Source organism: Globicephala melas, chromosome 19, assembly GCF_963455315.2.
Source record: "Globicephala melas chromosome 19, mGloMel1.2, whole genome shotgun sequence".
Taxonomy (NCBI): Eukaryota; Metazoa; Chordata; class Mammalia; order Artiodactyla; family Delphinidae; genus Globicephala; species Globicephala melas.
In genome coordinates this window covers 14432761-14455020 of record NC_083332.1, presented here as the reverse complement: position 1 = coordinate 14455020, position 22260 = coordinate 14432761, and the positions used below count along the sequence as shown (strand labels likewise).

The following is a 22260-nucleotide window of genomic DNA, read 5'->3' as shown; positions in this document are numbered from 1 at the left end:
AAGGTACACAGCAAAAGTCCCTCAGCTTATTCTGGCATGGGGCCCCAAAATACCTCCCACATGAAGTTAGGATTAAGATGGTATCTTAATGTTAAGTAAATTCGCTATGTTGGAGTTGCTGCGGCAAACTGTTACAGGCAAAGCAGTAGCAATTGGCAAGGTGTCAGGGAAAAAAGAATAAATTTGGAGGAATTCAAAGTGGACTGACTGGAGAAATACTTTCAAAACAAATTCTCAGATGTTCTATTCATACCAAATGTTATTTTTCTTGTCCCTTTGTGAAGAACTTACTTGAGGTATATCCATTTGTTCAGTTTCTGAACTACTATGCATACTTCCCTCCTGAAATGAGCTCGGATACAGTTAAAAAACATTAACAACTTGGGCATCCGTATCATCATCATCGTCATTATCATCATCTCTGCCTGCTTGAATCCAAATTTTGCCAAAAACTCTAGAATCATTGAGAGCCCCACCCCTGGCTGCATTTCCCAAAGCAATTCTCTAGATAGTTTGAGCTAACTTACATACTGGGGAAATAGCTCCATCGTGGATGAGTATTGTCTTTCCACCACCACCCCAAAATTTCCCTAGTCTTCTCTTTCCCTAGTCTTCCCATGTGTCCCTGGATTCCATGTCCTAACATCCACTTGGCAACATATGTTTAAATCACATGGGGGGGGCACAAGTTATGGTTATGTGCCTTTTAAAAGAAACACAGTGCACTCACTCCCTTAAAAGCTACTGCATATCATTTCCCCCTACATAGAAACCATTCCCTGATTGCTGATCAACTGCATCTTTCACTTGACCAATGTCTTCTCATCCTTAAGTCAAATTAAGAACTACTTTATCCAGGGAATTCCCTGGCAGTCCAGTGGTTAGGACTTGACACCCTCACTGCTGTGGGCCCAGGTTCGATCCCTGGTTCGGGAATTAAGATCCTGCAAGCCATGCAACATGGCAAAAAACAAACAAACAAACAAAAAACTACTTTATTCCTTGATCAGGATATCCCTCTATTGGATATATCTTACTCCTACATCCCATGAGCTTGCCCAACATTGGCATTTATCATTCTGCCACAGCATTTGCTGATTTGTCTCTCTCCCTAGGACTGTGAATCACTTATGGCAGGGACTACTTATATGGCTTCTTCATGGCCTAGCACAATAATTTACATTTCAAAGGGCACAGTAAAAGTTTGTGCAGTGCATTTAAAATAACTATGACTAATATGTTCAGGGCTCTAATGAACAAATTAGGAAAATAGATAATGTAAGGGGAGAAATAAACAAAAGGAATGCTAGCAATCAAAAATATATCAACAGAGGTGACCTAAATGGGAAGGAAATCCAAAAAAAGAGGGATTATATGTATACATATAGCTGATTCACTCTGCTGTACAGCAGAAACTAACACAACATTGTAAAGCAACTATACTCCAATAAAAATTAATTTAAATTAATTTAAAAAATACACTAACAGAAATGAAGGCATTCAGGAAGAGGTAAAATTGTCATTGTATGTAAATGACATGATACTCTATATAGAAAACCCTAAAGACTCCACACAAAAAACTATTAGAACTCATAAATGAATTCAGCAAGGTAGCAGGATACAAGAGTAATATACAGAAATGTGTTGCATTTCTTTACACTAACAAAGAAATATCAGAAAGGGAAGGTAAAAAAAAAAAAATCCCATTTAAAATCACATCCAAAAAACAAACCACCTAGTAATGAACCTAACCAAGGAGGTAAAAGATTTATATGCTGAGAACTATAAAACATTGATAAAGGAAACTGAAGAGGATTCAAGGAAATGGAAAGATAGCCCATGTTCTTGGATTGGAAGAATTAACATAGTTTAAATGGCCATAGTACCCAAAGCAATCTACAGATTTAATGTGTTCCCTATCAAATTACCCATGACATTTTTCACAGAATTAGAACAAATAATCATAAAATTTACATGGAACCACAAAAAACCCAGAATTGCCACAGCAATCCTGAGGAAAAAGAACAAAGCAGGAGGCATAACCCTCCCAGACTTCAGACAATATTACAAAGCTACAGTAATCAAAACAGCATGGTACTGGCACAAAAACAGACATATAAATCAATGGAACAGAATAAAGAGCCCAGAAATAAACGCACACACCTACAGTCAATTAATCTTTGACAAAGGAGACAAGAATATACAATGAAGACAAGACGGTCTCTTCAGCAAGTGGTGCTGGGAAAGGTGGACAGCCACATGTAATCAATGAAGCTAGAACACTCCCTTACACCATGTACAAAAATAAATTCAAAATGGCTTAAAGACTTAAATATGACATGACACCATAAAACTCCTAGAAGAGAACATAGGCAAAACATTCTCTGACATAAATCACAGCAATGTTTTCTTAGGTCAGTCTCCCAAGGCAATAGAAATAAAAGCAAAAATAAACAAGTGGGACCTAATCAAACTTATAAGCTTTTGCACAGCAAAGGAAACTATCAACAAAATAAAAAGCCCACAGACTGGGAGAAAATATTTGCAAATGAAGCAACTGACAAGGGGTTAATCTCCAAAATATACAAACATCTCATGCAACTCTTTGTCAAAAACACAAACAACCTAATCAAAAAATGGGCAGAAGATCTAAATAGACATTTCTCCAAAGAAGACATACAGATGGCCAAAAAGCACATGAAAAGATGCTCAACATCACTAATTATTAGAGATATGGAAATCAAAACTACAATGAGGTATCACCTCACACTGGTCAGAATGGCCATCATCAAAAAATCTACAAACAATAAATGCTGGAGAGGGTGTGGAGAAAAGGGAACCCTCTTGCACTGTTGGTGGGAATGTAAATTGATACAGCCACTATGGAGAACAGTATGGAGCTTCCTTAAAAAACTAAAAATAGAACTACCATACGACCCAGCAATCCCACTACTGGGCATATACCCTGAGAAAACCATAATTCAAAAACAGACATGTACCACAATGTTCACTGCAGCACTATTTACAATCGCCAGGACATGGAAGCAACTTAAGTGCCCATCGACAGATGAGTGGATAAAGAAGATGTGGCACATATATACAATGGAATATTATTCAGCCATAAAAAGAAAGGAAATTGAGTTTTTTGTAGTGAGGTGGATGGGCCTAGAGTCTGTCATACAGAGTGAAGTAAGTCAGAAAGAGAAAAACAAATACTGTATGCTAACACATATATATGGAATCTAAAAAAAAATGGTTCTGAAGAACCTAGGGGCAGGACAGGAATAAAGATGCAAATGTAGAGAATGGACTTGAGGATGTGGGGAGGGGGAAGGGTAAGCTGGGATGAAGTGAGAGAGTGGCATGGACATACATACACTACCAAATGTAAAATAGCTAGCTAGTGGGAAGCAGCCACATAGCACAGGGAGATCAGCTCAGTGCTTTGTGACCACCTAGAGGGGTGGGATAGGGAGGGTGGGAGGGAGATGCAAGAGGGAGGGGATATGGGGATATATGTATATGTATAGCTGATTCACTTTGTTATAAAGCAGAAACTAACACACCATTGTAAAGCAATTATACTCCAATAGAGATGTTAAAAAAAAGAACCATGTTAAAAAAAAAAACTAAAAGTAGAGTTGCCATATTACCCAGCAATCCCATTTATGGGCATATATCCAGAAAAGACAAAAACTCTAATTCAAAAAGGTACAGGCATCCCATTGTTCATAGTGGCACACTATTTACAATATCCAAGACATGGAAGCAACCTAAATGTCCATTGGCAGACGAATGGATAAAGAAGATGTGGTGTACATATATATAATATATATATACACAATGGAATATTATTTAGTCATAAAAAAAGAATGAAATAATGTCATTTGCAAAAACATGGATGGACCTAGAGACTATCATACTAAGTGAAGTCAGACAAAGACAAATATTATATATCACATGTGGAATCTAAAAAATAGTACAAATGAATCTATATACAAAACAGAAAACAGACTCACAGACATAGAAAACAAACTTATGGTTACTAAAGGGGAGAGGAAGCAAGGGAGGAATAAATTGAGAGTATGGGATTAACAGATGCATATAAAATAAACAACAAGGATTTACTGCATAGCACAGGGGACTATATTCAATATCTTGTAATAAACTATAATGTAAAGTATCAAAAAAAGAATATATATATAACCAAATCACTCTGCTGTACACTTGAAACTAACATAATATGGTAAATCAACTATACTTCAACAACAATAAATAAATAAAAGTCCAAAATTTTCCAAAAAATATTTATATGGGAAAAAAGAAGAGGAACCAAGACTGTCTGAAGAAATATCTGATTTTAGGGCTGGAGCAGGAAAACTACAAGATGAGCCTAGAACATCTTGTGCCAGAAATTAAGGAAGTGCTCAAAAACTGATAGGACCATGTTAAAAAGATGTGAAACTGGCTCAAAGAAGCTCCCATTGGCCAAATTAGGGGCAATTTGAGCATGAAAATAAATATTTACAGTAATAAATTATAACCTACTGAATAAAATAGAATCCATGAGCTCAACATGATATAAATCAATAGGGAGAAAGGAAAGCTCTTCCTTTCCACTATAATGCCAACCAATAAATGTAAAAGGAATAATACAAACATAAAACCACTTATCAACTGGAGAGTGGTTCAGACTGAAGTTGTCAATGGAGGCTAAGAATGGGTAAAGTTTTGATGAGGAACAGGATTTTAGCACCATACTGGAACATTTTCCAACAGTTACAAGGAAAAATAGAACTTTACAGTGAAGACATCAACATGACTAGATGATCAAGGTTAACATCACCAGTGATGGGACAGAATGACATAATGAGAAAATCAAAGTTTGTCAGGAATACATGCCTGAGTCTAGGCATGAAGAAACATCCAATGGACTCAAGTTGAGTGCCAGCCTACAGAATATAAGGCCTGTATTCTTTTAAACTCTCAAGGACATGATAGACAGAATGACTGAGGAACTGTTCCAGGTTACAGGAGGCCAAAGAGACATGACAACCAAATGCAAGGTATGAAGGAATCCTGTACCTGAAAACTAAAAAAGACATTTTGGGGGGACTTCCCTGGTGGCGCAGTGGTTAAGACCCCATGCTCCCAATGCAGGGGGCCCAGGTTCAATCCCTGGTCAGGGAACTAGATCCCACAGGCATGCCGCAACTAAGAGTTCGCATGCCACAACTAAGGAGCCCGCATGCTGCAACTAAGGAGATGGCAAGCCACAACTATGGAGCCTGCCAGCTGCAACTAAAAAGCCCACCAGCCACAAGACCCGGCACAACCAAATAAAAATAAATAAATATATATGTTTTTTAAAGTATGAAGAAAAAGACATTTTGGGGACAATTGGCAAAACTGAAATTTGAACAGGTTCTCTAAATGGCAATGTTGTATCAATTGTTGACTTCCTGACTTATTGGGAGGTCTCTGTTTAGGGAAATACACACTGGAGTATTTAGGGGATGAAGGATCAGGTCTGAAGCTTGTAGTCAAATGGTTCAGAAAAAGACTCATTGTGTGTGTGTGTGTGTGTGTGTGTGTGTGTGTGTGTGTGTGAGAGAGAGAGAGAGAGAAAGAAAGAGAGAGATATTAAAAGTTGGTGAATCTGGGTGAAGGCAATAAGGGAGTTTTTTTGTAGTGTACTTGCAAATTTTCTGTGAGTTTGAAATTACTCTGACATCATTTTTTTAAAATTAAAATTGCTTAGTGCTGATGGAACTCTAAAAAAAAAAAAGAATGCCTTCAATGGACTCATCAGTAGACTCAACATGACTGAAGAAAAAATCAATGAACTTGAAGACAGGTCAACAGAAACCTCCCAGTGCTCACTCCAGCAGCATATATACTAAAATTGGAATGATATAGAGATGAATAGCATGGCCTCTGCACAAGGATGACATGCAAATTTGTGAAGCGTTTGATATTTTTTAAAATGATGGGGGGGCAGGGATAGAAATGTAAAGCTTTAGAATGCATTCAAACTTTGATTATTATCAACTTAAATTAGACCATTATAAATATAAGTGGGTTTATGTCAGTCTCATTGTAACCATTAACCAAAAATTTGCAGTAGATAACAAAAGATAGTGAGAAATGAATCTAAGCATACCAATAAAGAAAGCCATCAAACCACAAAGAAATAGCAAAGAAAGGAACAGAGGAACGACGAAACAGCCAAAAACCAATTAACAAAATAGCAATAAATACATACCTATCAATAATTACTTTAAATGTAAATGGATTAAATTCTCTGATCAAAAGACACAGAATGGGTTTGTGCCCTGGTCCAGGAGGATCCCACGTGCCGCGGAGCGGCTGGGCCCATGAGCCATGGCCGCTGAGCCTGCGCGTCCGGAGCCTGTGCTCTGCAATGGGAGAGGCCACAACAGTGAGAGGCCTGCATACCACACACACAAAAAGAGAAAAGCTTTCAAAAAGACACAGAATGGATGAATGGATAAAAAAAGCAAAACCCATCAATATGCTACCTATGAGAGATTTACTTCAGTTGTAAGAACACACACAGACTGAAGGGTCCATCTTTTTGCATGATGATATTCCATGCAAATGGAAACCAAAAGAAAGTTGGGATAGCTATACTTATATCAGACAAAACAGACTTTAAAACAAAGACTGCCATAAGAGACAATGAAGGGCATTACATAATGATAAAGGGGTCAATCCAACAAGAGGATAAACATTTGTAAATATATATGCACACAACATAAGAGCACCTAAATATATGAAGCAAATATTAACTGGTCTAAAGGGAGAAATAGGCAGCAATACAATAAGACAATGGATAAATCGTTCTGACAGAAAATCAATAAGGAAACATTGGCCTTAAACAACACATTAGACCAGACAGACTAAATAGATATATACAGAAATTCCATCCAAAAGCACCTGAATACACCTTCTTCTCAGGTGCACATGGAACAGTCTCTAGGATATGATAGGCCGCAAAACAAGTCTTGACAAATTTAAGAAGACTTAAATAATATCCAGCATCTTTCCCAACCACATGGTATGAAATGAAATCAATTACCAGAAGAAAACTGGAAAATTCAGAAATATGTAGCAACTAAACAACATGCTACTGAATAACCAATGGGAACAAAGAAATCAAAAGCAAAATCAAAAATATCTTGAGACAAATGAAAATGGAAGTACAATACACCAGAACTTAAGGGATGCAACAAAAACTGCTCTAAGAAGGAAGTTCATAACAACAAATGCCTATTTCAAAAACCAAGAAAAATGTCAAATAAACAACCTAACTTTAAACCTTGAGGAACTAGAAAAGAAGAATAAAAGAAGCCCAAACTTAGTAGAAGGAAGGAAATAACAAGAATCAGGGCAGAAAAAAATGAAATAGAGACTAAAAAGACAAGAGAAAAGATCAATGAAACCAAGAACTGATGCTGTGACAAGATAAACAAAATGGACAAACCTTTAGCTAGACTCACCAAGTAAAAAGAGAGAGGACTCGAACAAAATCAGAAACAAAAGAGGATATGTTACAACTGATACCACAGAAATACAATACAAAAGATAAGAGACTATTACAAACAATTATATGCCAAAAAATTGGACAACCTAGAAGGAATGGATACATTCCTAGAAACATACAACCATCCAAGACTGAATTATGAAGAAACAAAGAATCTGAACAGACCGATTACTAGTAAGGAGGTTGAATCAGTAATTTAAAACCTCCCAGCAAACAAAAATCCAGAACCAGATGGCTGTACTGGTGAATTCTACCAAACATTCAAAGAAAAATTAATACGAATTCTTCTAAAAATCTCCCAAAAATAGAAGAGGAGAAAACGCTTCCAAACTCACTTCACAAGGCCAGCATTACCCTGATACCAAAACCAGACAAGTATACTACAAGAAAAGACAATCACAGGCCAATATTCCGGATGAACACAGATGAAAAATCCTCAACAAAATATTAGCAAACATGAACTCAACATACATTAAGAATCAAACACCTCAGGGCTTCCCTGGTGGCACAGTGGTTAAGAATCCGCCTGCCAGTGCAGGGGACACAGGTTCAATCCCTGGTCTGGGAAGATCCCACATGCTGCGGAGCAACTAAGCCCATGCACCAGAACTACTGAACCTGCACTCTAGAGCCCACAAGCCACAACTACTGAAGCCCGCATGCCTAGAGCCCACACTCTGCAACAGGAGAAGCCACTGCAATGAGAAGCCTGTGCACCACAATGAAGAGTAGCCTCCACTCGCCACAACTAGAGAAAGCCCATGTGCAACAATGAAGACCCAATGCAGCCAAAAATAAAACAAACAAATAAATTTATTTTAAAAAATTTTAAAAAAAGAATCAAACACCTCAATAAAGTGGGATATATTCTAGGGATGCAAGGATGGTTCAATAACCACAAATCAACAAATGTGATACACCACATTACCAAAATGAATGATAAAAATCCATATGATCATCTCAATAGATGAAGGAAAAGTATTTGACAAGATTCAACATCCATTTTTGATAAAAACTCTCAACAGGGCTTCCCAGGTGGCGCAGTGGTCGGGAGTCTGCCTGCTGATGCAGGGGACACGGGTTCGTGCCCCGGTCCGGAAGGATCCCACATGCTGCGGAGCAGCTGGGCCCGTGAGCCATGGCCGCTGGGCCTGTGTGTCCGGAGCCTGTGCTCCACAACAGCAGAGGCCACAACAGTGAGAGGCCCGCATACAGCCAAAAAAAAAAAAAAAAAAAAACTCTCAACAAAGTGGGTATAGAGGAAACGTATTTCACATAATTAATGATATATATGACAAGCTCAGAACTAACACCATAGTTAATGGTGTGAAGCTAAGAGCTTTTCCTCTAAGACCAGGAACAAGACAGGATGCCCATTCTCACTATTTTTGTTCAACATAGTACTGGAAATCCTAGCCAGAGCAATTAGGCAAGAAAAAGAAATAAAAGGCATCCAAATGGAAAGGAAGAAGTGAAACTTTCATTATTTGCAGATGACATGATATTATACATACAAAACCCTAAAGACTGCCAAATAACTGTTAGAACTTATAAATGAATTCAGTAATGTTGCAGGATACAAAATTAATATACAGAAATTGCTGCATTTCTATGCACTAATAATGAACTATCAGAAAGAAAAGTTAAGAAAACAATTCCATTCACAACTGCATCAAAAAGAATAAAACACCTAGGAATAAGTTCAACCAAGCAGGTGAAAGACTATACAATGAAAACTATAGGACACTGATGAAAGAAATTGAAAAAGACACAAATAAATGGAAAGAAATTCCGTGTTCATGGATTGGAAGAATTGATATTGCTAAAATGTTCATACTACCCAAAGCAATGTATAGATTCAATGCAATTTCTATCAAAATTCCAATGGAATTTTTCATAGAAATAGAACAAACAATCCTAAAATTTGTATGGACCCACAAAAGACCCCAAATTGCCAAAGCAATCTTGAGAAGGAATAACAAAGCTGGAGGCATCATGCTCCCTGTTTGCAAACAGTACAAGACTTCTCTTTGTTTTGTGTGTTTGTTTTGCATATTTGACTTTCCAACCATGTAAATGTCTTACATGATTCTAAAACAAAATTAAAACAAATGTTAAAACAAAAACTAAAATAATTAATTACATAAATTAAATTAAAACAACAACAACCAAAAAAACCCATAAGCTATACCTAAAAATCAAAAGCAGAATGAAACAAATGAACCTACTCGTATGTTACATTTGTGGCTTAACCACACACAGAGAAATTAGTTCTAGTTACTTTAAAGCACAATAATTGGGTTATATGTCCCTAGAGAGACAACCCCAAAGCAAATAGATCTATAAAGAAATATTAAATTATTTGCAGTAGGAATATTTTAAGTACTAGTAATATTGCTCTGAACTATCTTATTTATATATACATATACACATCTACAGATGGATGGATTAATAAATAAAAGACACAAAAATGAAACTAAAGTAGAAACTCTATAATTCTAAATTTTTTTTATTGCAAATAGCAGTATGAACTCATGGGGTCTACTCTGTTAAGAGTATATTTCCAGCTACAACGTTAATAAACATTGAAAACATATCACGTGAAAGAAGCCAGTCACAAAAGACCACATATTGTACGATTTCATTGATATGAAATGGCTGAATAGACAAATTCATCAAGGCATCAATCAGATTAGTGGTTCATTAGACTGGGAGGAAGGAGGAGAATATGAGATTGACTGCTAATGGGTACGATAATTCAGGGGGGACAAAAATGATCTAAAATTACACGATGGTGATGGGTGCACAACCCTGTGGAATTTTTAGAAAAACATTCCGTTGTACACTTTAAAGGGTAAAATGTATGGTATGTGAATCAAGCTACTAAAAAAAACTAAAAGAATATATTTCCTTGCTCTGCCCACCAAAACAAAAAGCCTAGAAACAATGACCATGTCAGTAGCACTAAGCACCATAACTGGGGTTTTCTCCCAACCATTCTAGGTAGTCCCTTTCAGTCTTTTTTGCTGGTTCCTCCTCATTTTCTTTGACTTTCTCATGTTGAAGTGACCCAGAGATAAGTCCTTTACGTCTATCATTTTCCATCTGCCCTCTAAGTGATCTCCTTAAATATCACCTATATGCTGATAATCCCCAAACGTATGTCTCCAACCTAGGTCTCAGAACTTTCTTTTGAACTTCAGACTTGTATATCCCACTGCCAACTTAATATTTCCACCTGAATGTCCAATGGGCATCTCATACTTCAGATACAATATTCCAAACTGAAATCTCACTATCTCTCTATGCCCCAGGTTCTTCCTACCTTCTTTCCCTTCTCAGTTAATGACAACTCCATTCTTCAAGTTGCTCAGATTAAAAAATATTGTGTCATCTTGTCACACTTACACTCCACATCAGTTCTATCAGCAAATTATGTCAGCTTTACCTTTAAATTATATCCAGTACACGACTACTTCTCATCATTTTTACTACTCTGGTCCAGGTCACCAACATCTTTTCCCTAGATTAATGCAATAGCTTCCTAGTTGGTCTCTCTGCTTCTGCCCTTGTCCCTGACCTCTTCCCCTATTCTTCTTCTCATAATTCTCTCATCAGAGCAACCAAGGCAATCCTCTTAAATCGTAAGCAGATACTATCACTTGTATGTTCAAAACTCTCCAATAGCTTCCCATCTCATTCACAGTAAAAAGCCAAGATCCTTAACAGGGCCCATAAGGCCCAATCTGATCTGCCCTCCTTCCCTCCAATTACCTTTCTTCTCTCAACTCTCACTACTCTCCCTCTCATTTGCTCTATTTCAGCCACACCAGCCTCTTCGTAACAGGCATATTCCCATCTCAGGGCTTTTCTAACTGTTGTTCCCTCTTCCCTTAATTATGTGCATAACTAGCACCTGTATTTCCTTCATATCTTTATTATTACATTTTCAGGATGCATTCTTAACTACCCCATCTAAAACTCCAAGTCTCATCCCTGATTCTATATATCCTCCTGCTTTACTTTTCTCTTAGAATGTTTCACTATTTAATGTATGTTATATTTAACTTACTTACCTCATTTATTATCTGGCCCACAACAATGTAAGTACCATGATAGCAGAGAGTTTGTCTCCTTTGTTCAATGTTATATCCCAAGCATCTATAATTATTCCTGTCACACGCAGCATTCAATAAATGGTGAGTGGATGAATGAATGAATCCTCAGTACCTGAAGAACCTGGAAAAGAAATTTGAAAATAGAACACTGCTTTAGAAAAACACCTTAGAAAACACATAATTCACACAAAAAAAGATTTTTAAATGGTTGACTTCAGTAGTAATTAAATAACTGCAAATTAAAGAAATTATTTTACATCTATGAGGTTAACAAAGATTATTAATACTAACGATAACCATTGTTATCAAGGGTGTATGAATATAGGCAATCTTATACCATGCCAATAATACTGTAGATTATTGGAACCTTACAAGAGAATAACTGGATAGAATTAGGGAGTCTTTAATAAGCATATATATCTCAACCTATCAGTTCCACTTCTAAGAGCCTGCCTCCCACCAAAAAAAATTAAGAAAGTGCATGATAACATGCCAAATAGTTGCTGATAAACACATTCTATATAATGGCAAGAAGTTAAAAAAACCAAATTACCCATCAACAGGTGTAAATGCATTAAAATGTATACCATACAAAAAACTTTTAAATGATGACATAGATGTGTAATTGTTTAAATGGAAAAATATTAACTGCACATTGTTAAATGGCATAGGTAGATTACAGAACTGTATGTATAGCGTGATTCCAATTTTATAATATACGAATGCATATGTATGTATTCACAGAGGGAGGGGTGAAAAGATGGGAAATAAATTTTGATAGTGGTTGGTAGAAGTATAAATGATTTTTGTTTTCTTGGAGCTTTTCTTTATTTTGTGATTTGGGGCGGGGAGTGAGGGGCAAGGAGTATTGTTACTAAGCACACAAAACAACGTGGCCATTACACAGAAATAAAATTTTAAATAAATACTGAAACAACGTGTTGGGGCTATTGATATCTCATAGAAAAACATATTTACGATTACCATCTCCAAAGAAATGAAGCACTGGTACAAACAGTCTCACAAATCTACACACACAACCGAACTCTGCCTTTTATCGTGGTTTGCAGCCACGTTCATAGTGAAACAGAAAAGGAAAAGCACATCCACAAAATCCGCCTGCACACACGACTCCACGGCCATATCAGTCACAGACAAATGCCTGGCAAATAAAGTCCTATCAAGCCACACGCTCACAGTCCTTCACACGTCGCTCCCACGGCCTCAGGGAACCACCCGCACAGGCAAAGCCCTGCCCGGCGTCCTCCTCCAACAACACAGGCACCGGGTGGTCCGCAGGCCCCTATTCCACCCAGCACAAAGAGTCCCGGACTCTGAGCTCGCGACTTCCCGAGGACTCACCACCGAGCCCGCAGACACAGGCCCCAATTCCGCACCTCAGCGCTGCCCAAGTGGCACAGCCGGTGCAGCCCGAGTTAGGTAATCCATTAAGGTCAGTGCCGGCTGTGTCCGAAGGCAGCACAAGCCTCGGTCCGTTAGACGCAGGATAACTCTTCCCAGAGCCCCTCGCGGCTCGCCGGGGCGGGACTGGCCCTCCAGTTGACGAGTAGCGGGAATAAGCAACCGCTGCGTTGAGGGGCTCTCAGCTCTGCCGAGGGGCCTCAGCTGAGAGTTTTGCGGCAGCTGCCTCCAGTGAGTCCGGCCCTCGGAGCCTGGGGGTGCCACTTGGTGCTGAGAAGAATGTGAAGAGATCCGCAGTTTTCCTGCCCCGGACTACATTTCCCAGAGGCCGTCTCGGCCCAAATCTATTTTCTGCGAAAAGTCGCCTCCTCCTTACAGTTGTCTGGATCTTTGGGTTCTAGGCGTTACGGTATCTGGTCCGTGAGGGAAGCACCGCTGAGTCGGTTTCGTTCCGTCTGGTCACGGCTCCACCTGGGACTGGACTTCAGTGGGGTGAAAGTGGGACAAGGTCTGGGCACCTTGAAGAGACGAGATGGGCCAACCTGAGCCTCAAGCTCCTGGAGGCAGTCAGAAAAGGGAGGAGTAAAAAAAAAGAAAAGAAAAGAGAGGAGCACCGTTGCGTGATCGGGTGTGGGAGCTTTCAGCGGTGGAATTTGTGGTAGGGAGTCTACGGGGTCGAGGGACTCTGAGGTCCAGTGACTTTAGGGTCGTTCTAGTTTGCGACCATTCGTGTGACCATGGTCGCGTCGTCTGTTCTAGTGACCTCTTGATTCTGACTCTGCAGTTTTTCAGGGACAATGTGCTCTGTCCGTTCTTTGTGTTTCTGCTTTTCTGACGGGCACCTGTTACAATATTGAAATTTACATGGTTAAGTCAATACATGAATCACCAAAATATTAAATGGAAAAAAATTATAGAGATTCGTGATTGTGTATTACTGGAAACACCCACGCTTTTTTTTTTTTTTTTTTTTTTTACACTGTGTTACTCCATATTCCATGTGTGTTATATGGACAGAAGTGATACAGGTAATCTAGAAAGATGTTGTTGAAGAAGGCAAAGACACTGAGCCATCAAATGAAAGGTCATGTCAATAATTCAAAGTAGCCTCGCCATCAGGAGTGAAAAGTGTAAGTTGAAAAGTAGACAAGTAACCAGGTGCAAAAACCTAAGAATCCAGCAACCCGGACTATATGTCACTCTTGCCCTAAAGACCCGATTTCTTTTTTCAACATTTCATATGAGTTCCACTCTGATTTAAGAACTTAAAAACAATTGACAGGGCTTCCCTGGTGGCGCAGTGGTTGAGAGTCCGCCTGCCGATGCAGGGGACACGGGTTCGTGCCCCGGTCCGGGAAGATCCCACATGCCGTGGAGTGGCTGGGCCCGTGAGCCATGGCTGCTGAGCCTGCGCTTCCGGAGCCTGTGCTCTGCAACGGGAGAGGCCATAACAGTGAAAGGCCCGCGTACCGCAAAAACAAGACTCACTGCAATAATTTTGCAGTAGAGACCAAAATGGAGAAAATATCCAAGAAAACACTATTGTATGATTTTGTGCAATAGTATGTTGGCAAAGAGAACAGAATACAGTAGACTACAGCATGCTAAATATCAGGAACTTGTAGTCATGAAGCTACACAAAGCCTAAGGAACTATGTTATCTCTAGGAAGCAGAATAAGATAGTCTTCCTTTCACAGCCTTCCTTTCACCAGATGATAATGGGCACTGTTTCCGAAAAGTGTGAATTTCTTTCTGGGAAGGGAAAAGAGGCTCCCAAACACTGCAGAGAGAGAACATGTCCTCTAAATAAGTTTTGCTTATTTGTCTCATGTGTCTTTACCAACAGTATATTTTTCTGTCAACTGTAAGAATTATTTTTTGCTAATTATTTTGTTAAAAGATGAGAACAGAGTTGGTTCTATGTCCATTCAGCTTCCTAATTTCATTTTTTATACTTGTAGATTTGTCTATTTCTCCTTTTATTTCTGTTAAGCTTTGCTTTATATATTTTAAAGTTCTCTTGTTGGATGATACATACTTAGAGTTGTAATAGCTTCCTGTTGGATTGATCCAATAGGAAATTATGGAATCTACCCTTTATAATATCACTTTTTGTCTTAGTTTTGATATTACTGTAGCTTCACCATCCTTCTTTTGGCTAGTGCATTATCTTTTTCTACCCTTTTGCTTTTAACCGTTCTGTTTTAAAGTATGTCTCATTAAACAATATTATTTTAAAAATAATGACAATCTTACTCTGACATATTTAGTGAATTTACATTTAATGTTGTTGGGTTTTGGTCTACTACCTTAGAATTTGTTTTCTTTTCAGCCTAGCTTTTTAAAAAATTTTAACTTTTTATCTTGAAGTAATTCTTGATTCTCATGCAGTTGTAAGAAATAATTCAGGGAAATCCCATATACCCAGTATCCACTTTCCCCCAGTGGTAACATCTTGCAATACTATACACTGTATCACAACCTTCACATTGATACTTTCAAGTTATTTCCATCATCACAAGAATACTTCATGTTGTCCTTTTACAGCCATACCCACTTCCCTCCTTCGCTTAACCCCCTCCTTAAGACCTGGCAACCCTAATCTGTTCTCCATTTCTATAATTTTATCCCTTCAAGAATGTTATGTAAATGGAATTATAAAGTATGTAATTGGACTATTGACTTTTTCACTCAGCATAATTCCCTGGAGATTCATAAGTGTTTTTACATGTGTAAGTAATTCATTCCTTTTTATTGCTGAGTAGAAGTCCATGTGGATATGCCACAGTTTGTTTAGCCATTCATTCATTGAAGGACATATGGGTTGTTTCCAATTTTTGGCTGTTATAACTAAAGCTGCTATATACATTCATGTACAATTTTTTCGTGTGTGTGAAAACAAATTTTCATTTCAAACACCAAGGAGAGTTTTAGAAGGAATTTGTCCATTTTTTTAATCTATCTGGAATTTTCACTGAGACTGTATTGAGTATATAGATCAATTGGGGAGAACTGACATCTTTAAAATGGTGACTCTCATAACCATAAGACACAATATGAGCACAATATATATCTTCTTTAATTCCTCTAAGCAATATTTTATATTTTTTAATGTACAGATAATGAAATATTTTGTCAGATTTACCCCTAAGTATTACAGAGTTTTTGATGCATTGTAAATGGTATTTTAAAAAATCCAATTTCCAATTGTTCATTGCTGGTATATAAGAAATACAATTGATTTCTGTATCTTGTAGCCTGATACCTTGCTTAAGTCACTTAGTATTTCTACTAGAGTTTGGAGGTTCCACTGGATTTTCTACATAGATGATCATGTCATCTGTGAAAAAAGACAGTGATATCTATTCCTATTGCAATTGGCAGATATAGTATGGACCCGCCCACCCACCGAAAATATGGTTGGGATGTTGAGACTGATGACACCACACACACACCAAGAGGGTATGAAAAGTTTTATTACTCACACAATGAAGTTTTCTAGGAAAAGCAAGGCAGGTGTCCCAAGAAAGTCTGCAAGTTGTTTGCAAAAGCAAGGAAAGGAAATTGGCGTGGAGCATTTATGGCAGAGGCTTGTGTGGTTTAAATCTCCCGCTAGTGTCAAAAAAGAGAGGAGCTGAGCTTGCCCAGATTGGGGGCACAAGAGAAATAAGGAGTGAAGCGCAAAGCTGTAAGCAGCTTCTTCTGCTGTTCCTGGTGCTGCTTGTGTGCGTGTTTGGTGTGGATCTGGTGAAACAGCAGCTGAGGAGACTCCGGAGATCACCATGGCTGACAAAAAGACCAAGGAAGGACTGAGTACAATGATCATATTAATTTGAAGGTGGCAGGGCAGGATGGTTCTGTGGTGCACTTTAAGATTAAGAGGCATACACCACTTAGTAAACTAATGAAAGTCTATTGTGAATGACACGGTTTGTCAATGAGGCAGATCAGATTCCGATTTGACTGGCAGCCAATCAATGAAACAGACTCACCTACACAGCTGGAAATGGAAGATGAAGATACAAATGATGTGTTCCAGCAACAGACAGGAGGTGTCTACTAAAAAAGGAACCTGCTACTTTACTCCAGAACTCTGTTCTACAGACCAAAAGGACATTCTGGATTAGAAAAATGCAATTTGGTTCCACCACATCCTAACTACTACAGTACGGTTTTCTCTAGTCTTTCATTTTCCTCTTCCCCATTCCTTTATTGTACGTAAAGTAACTGGTGTATACAGAAGCATATTGCTTTCCTAAAAAATAAATTATGGCCAATGGTATGTTTTGATTGACATCAAATGAAAATGGGTTGGGGGAAAATACTAGTTCTGTGAAAATGTTGCCTTTCCATTAGTGGTATGCTTGGTCACCTCTTATCTTTATATGCCAGTAAGTTATTTTGCTCTCGCTATTTAACAAAAAAAAGCAATATAAAAAATCCTTGCAGGGCTTGCCTGGTGGCGCAGTGGTTGAGAGTCCGCCTGCTGATGCAGGGGACGCGGGTTCATGCCCTGGTCCGGGAAGATCCCACATGCCACGGAGCGGCTAGGCCCGTGAGCCATGGCCACTGAGCCTGCACGTCCGGAGCCTGTGCTCCGCAACGGGAGAGGCCACAACAGTGAGAGGCCCGCGTACCACAAAAAAAAAAAAAAAAAAAAAAAAAAAATCCTTGCATACCTTGTTCAGCTGGAGAATTTTAATGTTTTTCATTTATCATTGTTAGACCAAGGACAATTTTATGACTTTTTTCTATGTAGATGTCACAAGTAAGGTAGTCTCTTTAAGTAGGGATAAATTACTGTAAAAGAACTAAATCCTAAAATAGTATAAATACATTTATTTCCAAAACAGAAATAGAGTCACAGATGTAGAAAACAAACTTATGACCACCGAGGGGGAAGGGGGAGGTAGGATAAATTGGGAGATTGGGATTGGCATGAACACCTACTATATATAAAATAGATAACTAATGAGGAGCTACTGTATAGCACAAGGAACTCTACTCAATACTCTGTAATGACCTATATGGGGAAAGAGTCTAAAAAAGAGTGGATATATGTATAACTGATTCACTTTGCTGTACAGCAGAAACTAATACGACATCATAATTCAACTATACTCCAATTAAAAATTAATTTTTTAAAAATAAAGAAATCCTAGATAGTTGTCCCTTCAAGACAAGCACTTGTTGTTTAAATAAACTTCTTGGTTTGGTTTTCTTTTTTAAAGCTATAAGCAGGCAAACATCAAAAAATGAAATTAGGCTCTTCATCACACTATCAAATCTGTATGCTGTTCATTTCTTTTTCTTTCCTGGTTTCTCTGGCTAAAACTTTCTATAAAAGATTGAACAGAAGTGGAGACAGTAAATATCTTTGCCAAGATCTTACTTCAAAGGAAAGCATTCAGTTTTGTACTATTAAGTGAAATGGTAGCTGGACATTTTTCGTAGATGGCCTTCACTGAGTTGAAGCTTTTTTTCTTTTTCTGCTAGGTGTATTTATCAAAAATGGATGTTGAATTTTGTCAAATGCTCTTTCTGCATCTGAGATGGCAATACTGTATTTTCTTTCTCTTTTAGTTTGTTAATATGTTGAATTACACTGGACTTCAAATCTTAAACCAATCTTATATTCTTGGGATAAACACCACTTGGCCATTGTTGCATTATCATTTTTTTATATTGTTGGATTCAATTTGCTAAAATTTTATTAAGAACTTTTTGCAAATAGGTTCATGAGGGATATTAATCTGTAGGTTTTATGGGGGCAGGGGAGGTGGGGTGATTTTGTCTAGTTAACTCATAGAATGAATTGGGAAGAATTTCCTTCTTTTCAATATTCTGGAAGTGTTTGTATAAAATTGTTATTATTTATTCTTTAAATGCTTAAGAGAATTTTAAATGTTTAATAAAAATTAAAATTAAATAGAAATGTTTCATAGAATTTACCAGTGAAGCCATCTGGACTTGGCTTTTTTTGTAGGAAGGGTTTTTTTTTAAGATTTATTTATTATTTATTTGTTTATTTTATTTATTTATGGCTGGGCTGGGTCTCAGTTGCAGCATGCGGGCTCTTCGTTGTGGTGCACGGGCTTCTCTCTAGCTGTGGCGTAGGGGTTTTCTCTTTAGTTGTGGTGCGCAGGTTCCAGGGTACGTGGGCTCTGTAGTTTGCGGCCTGTGGGCTCCAGTTGAGAAGCGCGAGTTCGGTAGTTTTGGCACACGGGCTTAGTTGCCCTGTGGCATGTGGGATCTTAGTTCCCTGACCAGGGATCGAACCTGCATCCCCTGCATTGTAAGGCAGTTTCTTTACCACTGGACCACCAGGGAAGTCCCTGTAGGAAGGTTTTTAATTCCAAATTCAATTTATATTATAGATATAGGGCTATTCAGGTTAATTATTTATTCTTTAGTAAGGTTTGATAGTTTGTGTCTGTCAAGAAATCTTTCTATTTCACCTAAGTTGTTTAATATATTGGATTAAAGTTTCTATGCTGTACTTTGTAGTCCTTTTAACATTTGTAGAATCTGTAGTGATGTCACTTCTCTAATTCCTGATATATCTCCATTTCTTTCCTGACCAGTCTTGCTACAGTTTTATCATTTTTATTAATCTCAAATAACTAACTTTTGGTTCCATTGATTTTTCTTTATTTTTCTGTTTTCTATTTCATTGATTTCTGCTCTGATATTTATTATTTCCTTTGTTTTGCTTACATTGTGTTTAATTTGCTCTTCTTTTTCTGGTTTCTTAAAGTGGAAGATGAAGTCATTGATTTGAGACCTTTGTTTTTTGTTAATATAGACATCTAGTTTCTAGAAATTTCCCCTTGAACACAGTTTCAGTGGCATCTCATAATTGCTATGTAATAGGTTTTCATTTTCTTTCAGTTCAACATACTTTCTAACTTCCTTTTTGATTTCTTTTTTAATCCATGTGTTATTTAGACATGTGTACATTTCCAAATACGATATTCAATAATTATCCAGATATCTTTTAGTTACTGATTTCTAATTTAATTCCATTGTGGAAAGAGGCTTGTTTTGTGGCCCAGAATATGTTTTATTTTTGTAAATGTTCCATGTGCACTTGAAAAATATTAGTATTTTTTGCTGTTGTTGGTTGTAGTGCTCTGCAAATATCAATTAGTTCAAATGATAGTGTTTTTCAAATCTTCTATGTTTTAACTGATTTTCTGTCTACTTGTTCTAGCAATTACTGAGAGTATTACTGGACTCTGACTTGTAATAGTGGATTTATCTCTTTCTCCTTCCAGTTTTACCAGTTTTTGTTTCATGTATTTTGATGCTATTATTAGGTGCATGAACATTTACAATTGTTATTCTCTATGATGAACTGACAACTTTATTATTATGAAATGATCTTCTTTATCTCTGTAATATTTTTTGCTCTGAAACCTGCTTTGTAGATATTCATATCCACTCCAGCTTTCTTTTTTTGTTGTTGTTTTTTGCGGTACACGGGCCTCTCACTGTTGTGGCCTCTCCCTTTGCGGAGCACAGGCTCCAGACGTGCAGGCTCAGTGGCCATGGCTCACGGGCCCAGCTGCTCCGCGGCATGTGGGATCTTCCCGGACCGGGGCACGAACCCGTGTCCCCTGCATCGGCAGGCGGACTCTCAACCACTGCGCCACCAGGGAAGCCCCATCTAGCTTTCTTTTTTTAACAGCTTTATTGAGATGTAATTTACATACCATATAATTCACCCATTTAAAGTGTATGTAATTCAATGATTTTTGGTATACTACATTATTACATTTTTATATTATTGTAAAATACATAACATAAAATTTGCCATTTTAACAATTTTTAAGCGTACAATTCAGTGGCATTAAGTAGATTCAAAATGTTGTGCAATCATTGCCACTATCTATTTCCAAAACTTTTCATCAACCCAAACAGAAACTTTGTAACCACTAAGCAATAATTCCTAATTCCTCCCTCCCTGCAGTAACCTCTAATCTATTTTCTTTCTCTATGAATTTGCCTAATCCAAATATTTCATATAAGCAGAATTATACAATATTTGTCCTTTTGCATATGAGTTATTTCACTTTGTATAAATTTTTCAAGCTTCATCCATGTTGTATGTGTCAGAACTTTATTCCTTTTTGTGGCTGAAAAATATTCCATTGTATGTGTATAGTACACTTTGTTTATCCATTCATGTTTTTTCCACCTTTTGTCTATTTTGAATAACGCTTCAATAAACATTGGAATACAAGTATCTGTTCAAGTCCCTGCTTTCAGTTCCTTTGGATATATACCTAGGAGCATAATTGCTGGGTCACATGGTAATTCTATGCTAAACTTTTTGAGGAATTGCCAAACTATACCATTTTATATTTTCACCATCATTGTACAAGGGTTACAAATTATGCACATCCTCACTAACATGTATTATTTTCAGTTATTTTGAAAATACCCATTCTAGTAGGTAGAAAGTGGTATCTCATAGCTTTATTTGCATTTCCCTAATTACTAATGATGTTTAGTCTTTTTATGTGTTTATTGGCCATTTATATATCTTCTTTGCAGAAATATATATTCACGTCTTTGCTCACTTTTTGAATTGGGTTGTCCTTTTGTTGTTGAGCTTTAGGAGTTCTTTATATATTCTGGGTATTAAACTCTTATCAGATATATGATTTACAAGTATTTTCACCGTTCTGTGGGATGTCTTTTCACCTTCTTGATGATGTCATTTGATGCACAAAAGTTTTTAATTTTGATGAAGTCCAATTTATCTATTTTTTCTTCAGCTTCTTGTGCTCTAGGTGTCATATCTAAGAACCCACTGCCAAATCCAAGGTCATTCCAGCTTTCTTTACACAGCATTAGCATGGTATATCTTTTTCCATCCTTGTACTTTTAACCTATTGGTATATATTTAAAGTGAATTTCTCATAGGCACCATATGGTTGAGTTGTGCTTTTTTTTATCCGATCTGATACTCAGTCCCTCTTAATTGGGATGTTCAGATCATTTATATTTAATCTGATTATTGATATAAACCTTCTATCTTTCTATTTGTTTCCCACCTGTAATTTGTTCCCTTCTCCTCTTTCTGACTTCTTTTGGATTAACTGAGTAATTTTTATGACTCCATTGTATCTCCCTTGTTGGATAAT

General features: G+C 37.5%; 1 protein-coding gene, 1 non-coding gene and 1 pseudogene across 2 annotated transcripts in view; 2 read left to right on the top strand and 1 right to left on the bottom strand.

Moving 5' to 3' along the window:
* Positions 1-13428, bottom strand: part of LOC115862588 (zinc finger protein 569) — a 60860-nt gene extending 47432 nt beyond the window's left edge. Inside the window, 2 exon segments of the mRNA XM_030874595.3 lie at positions 11644-11806; positions 13048-13428. Coding sequence (XP_030730455.3) covers positions 11644-11648 — 5 coding nt within the window. The 5' untranslated portion in view covers positions 11649-11806; positions 13048-13428.
* Positions 5876-5982, top strand: LOC115862704 (U6 spliceosomal RNA). Its single transcript, XR_004043189.1, has one exon. It is a non-coding gene; the product is annotated as a U6 spliceosomal RNA (small nuclear RNA).
* Positions 13429-16890: 3462 nt separating the features above from the next.
* LOC132593914 (small ubiquitin-related modifier 2 pseudogene) lies at positions 16891-17511 on the top strand (annotated as a pseudogene).
* The last annotated feature ends 4749 nt before the right edge of the window (positions 17512-22260 follow it).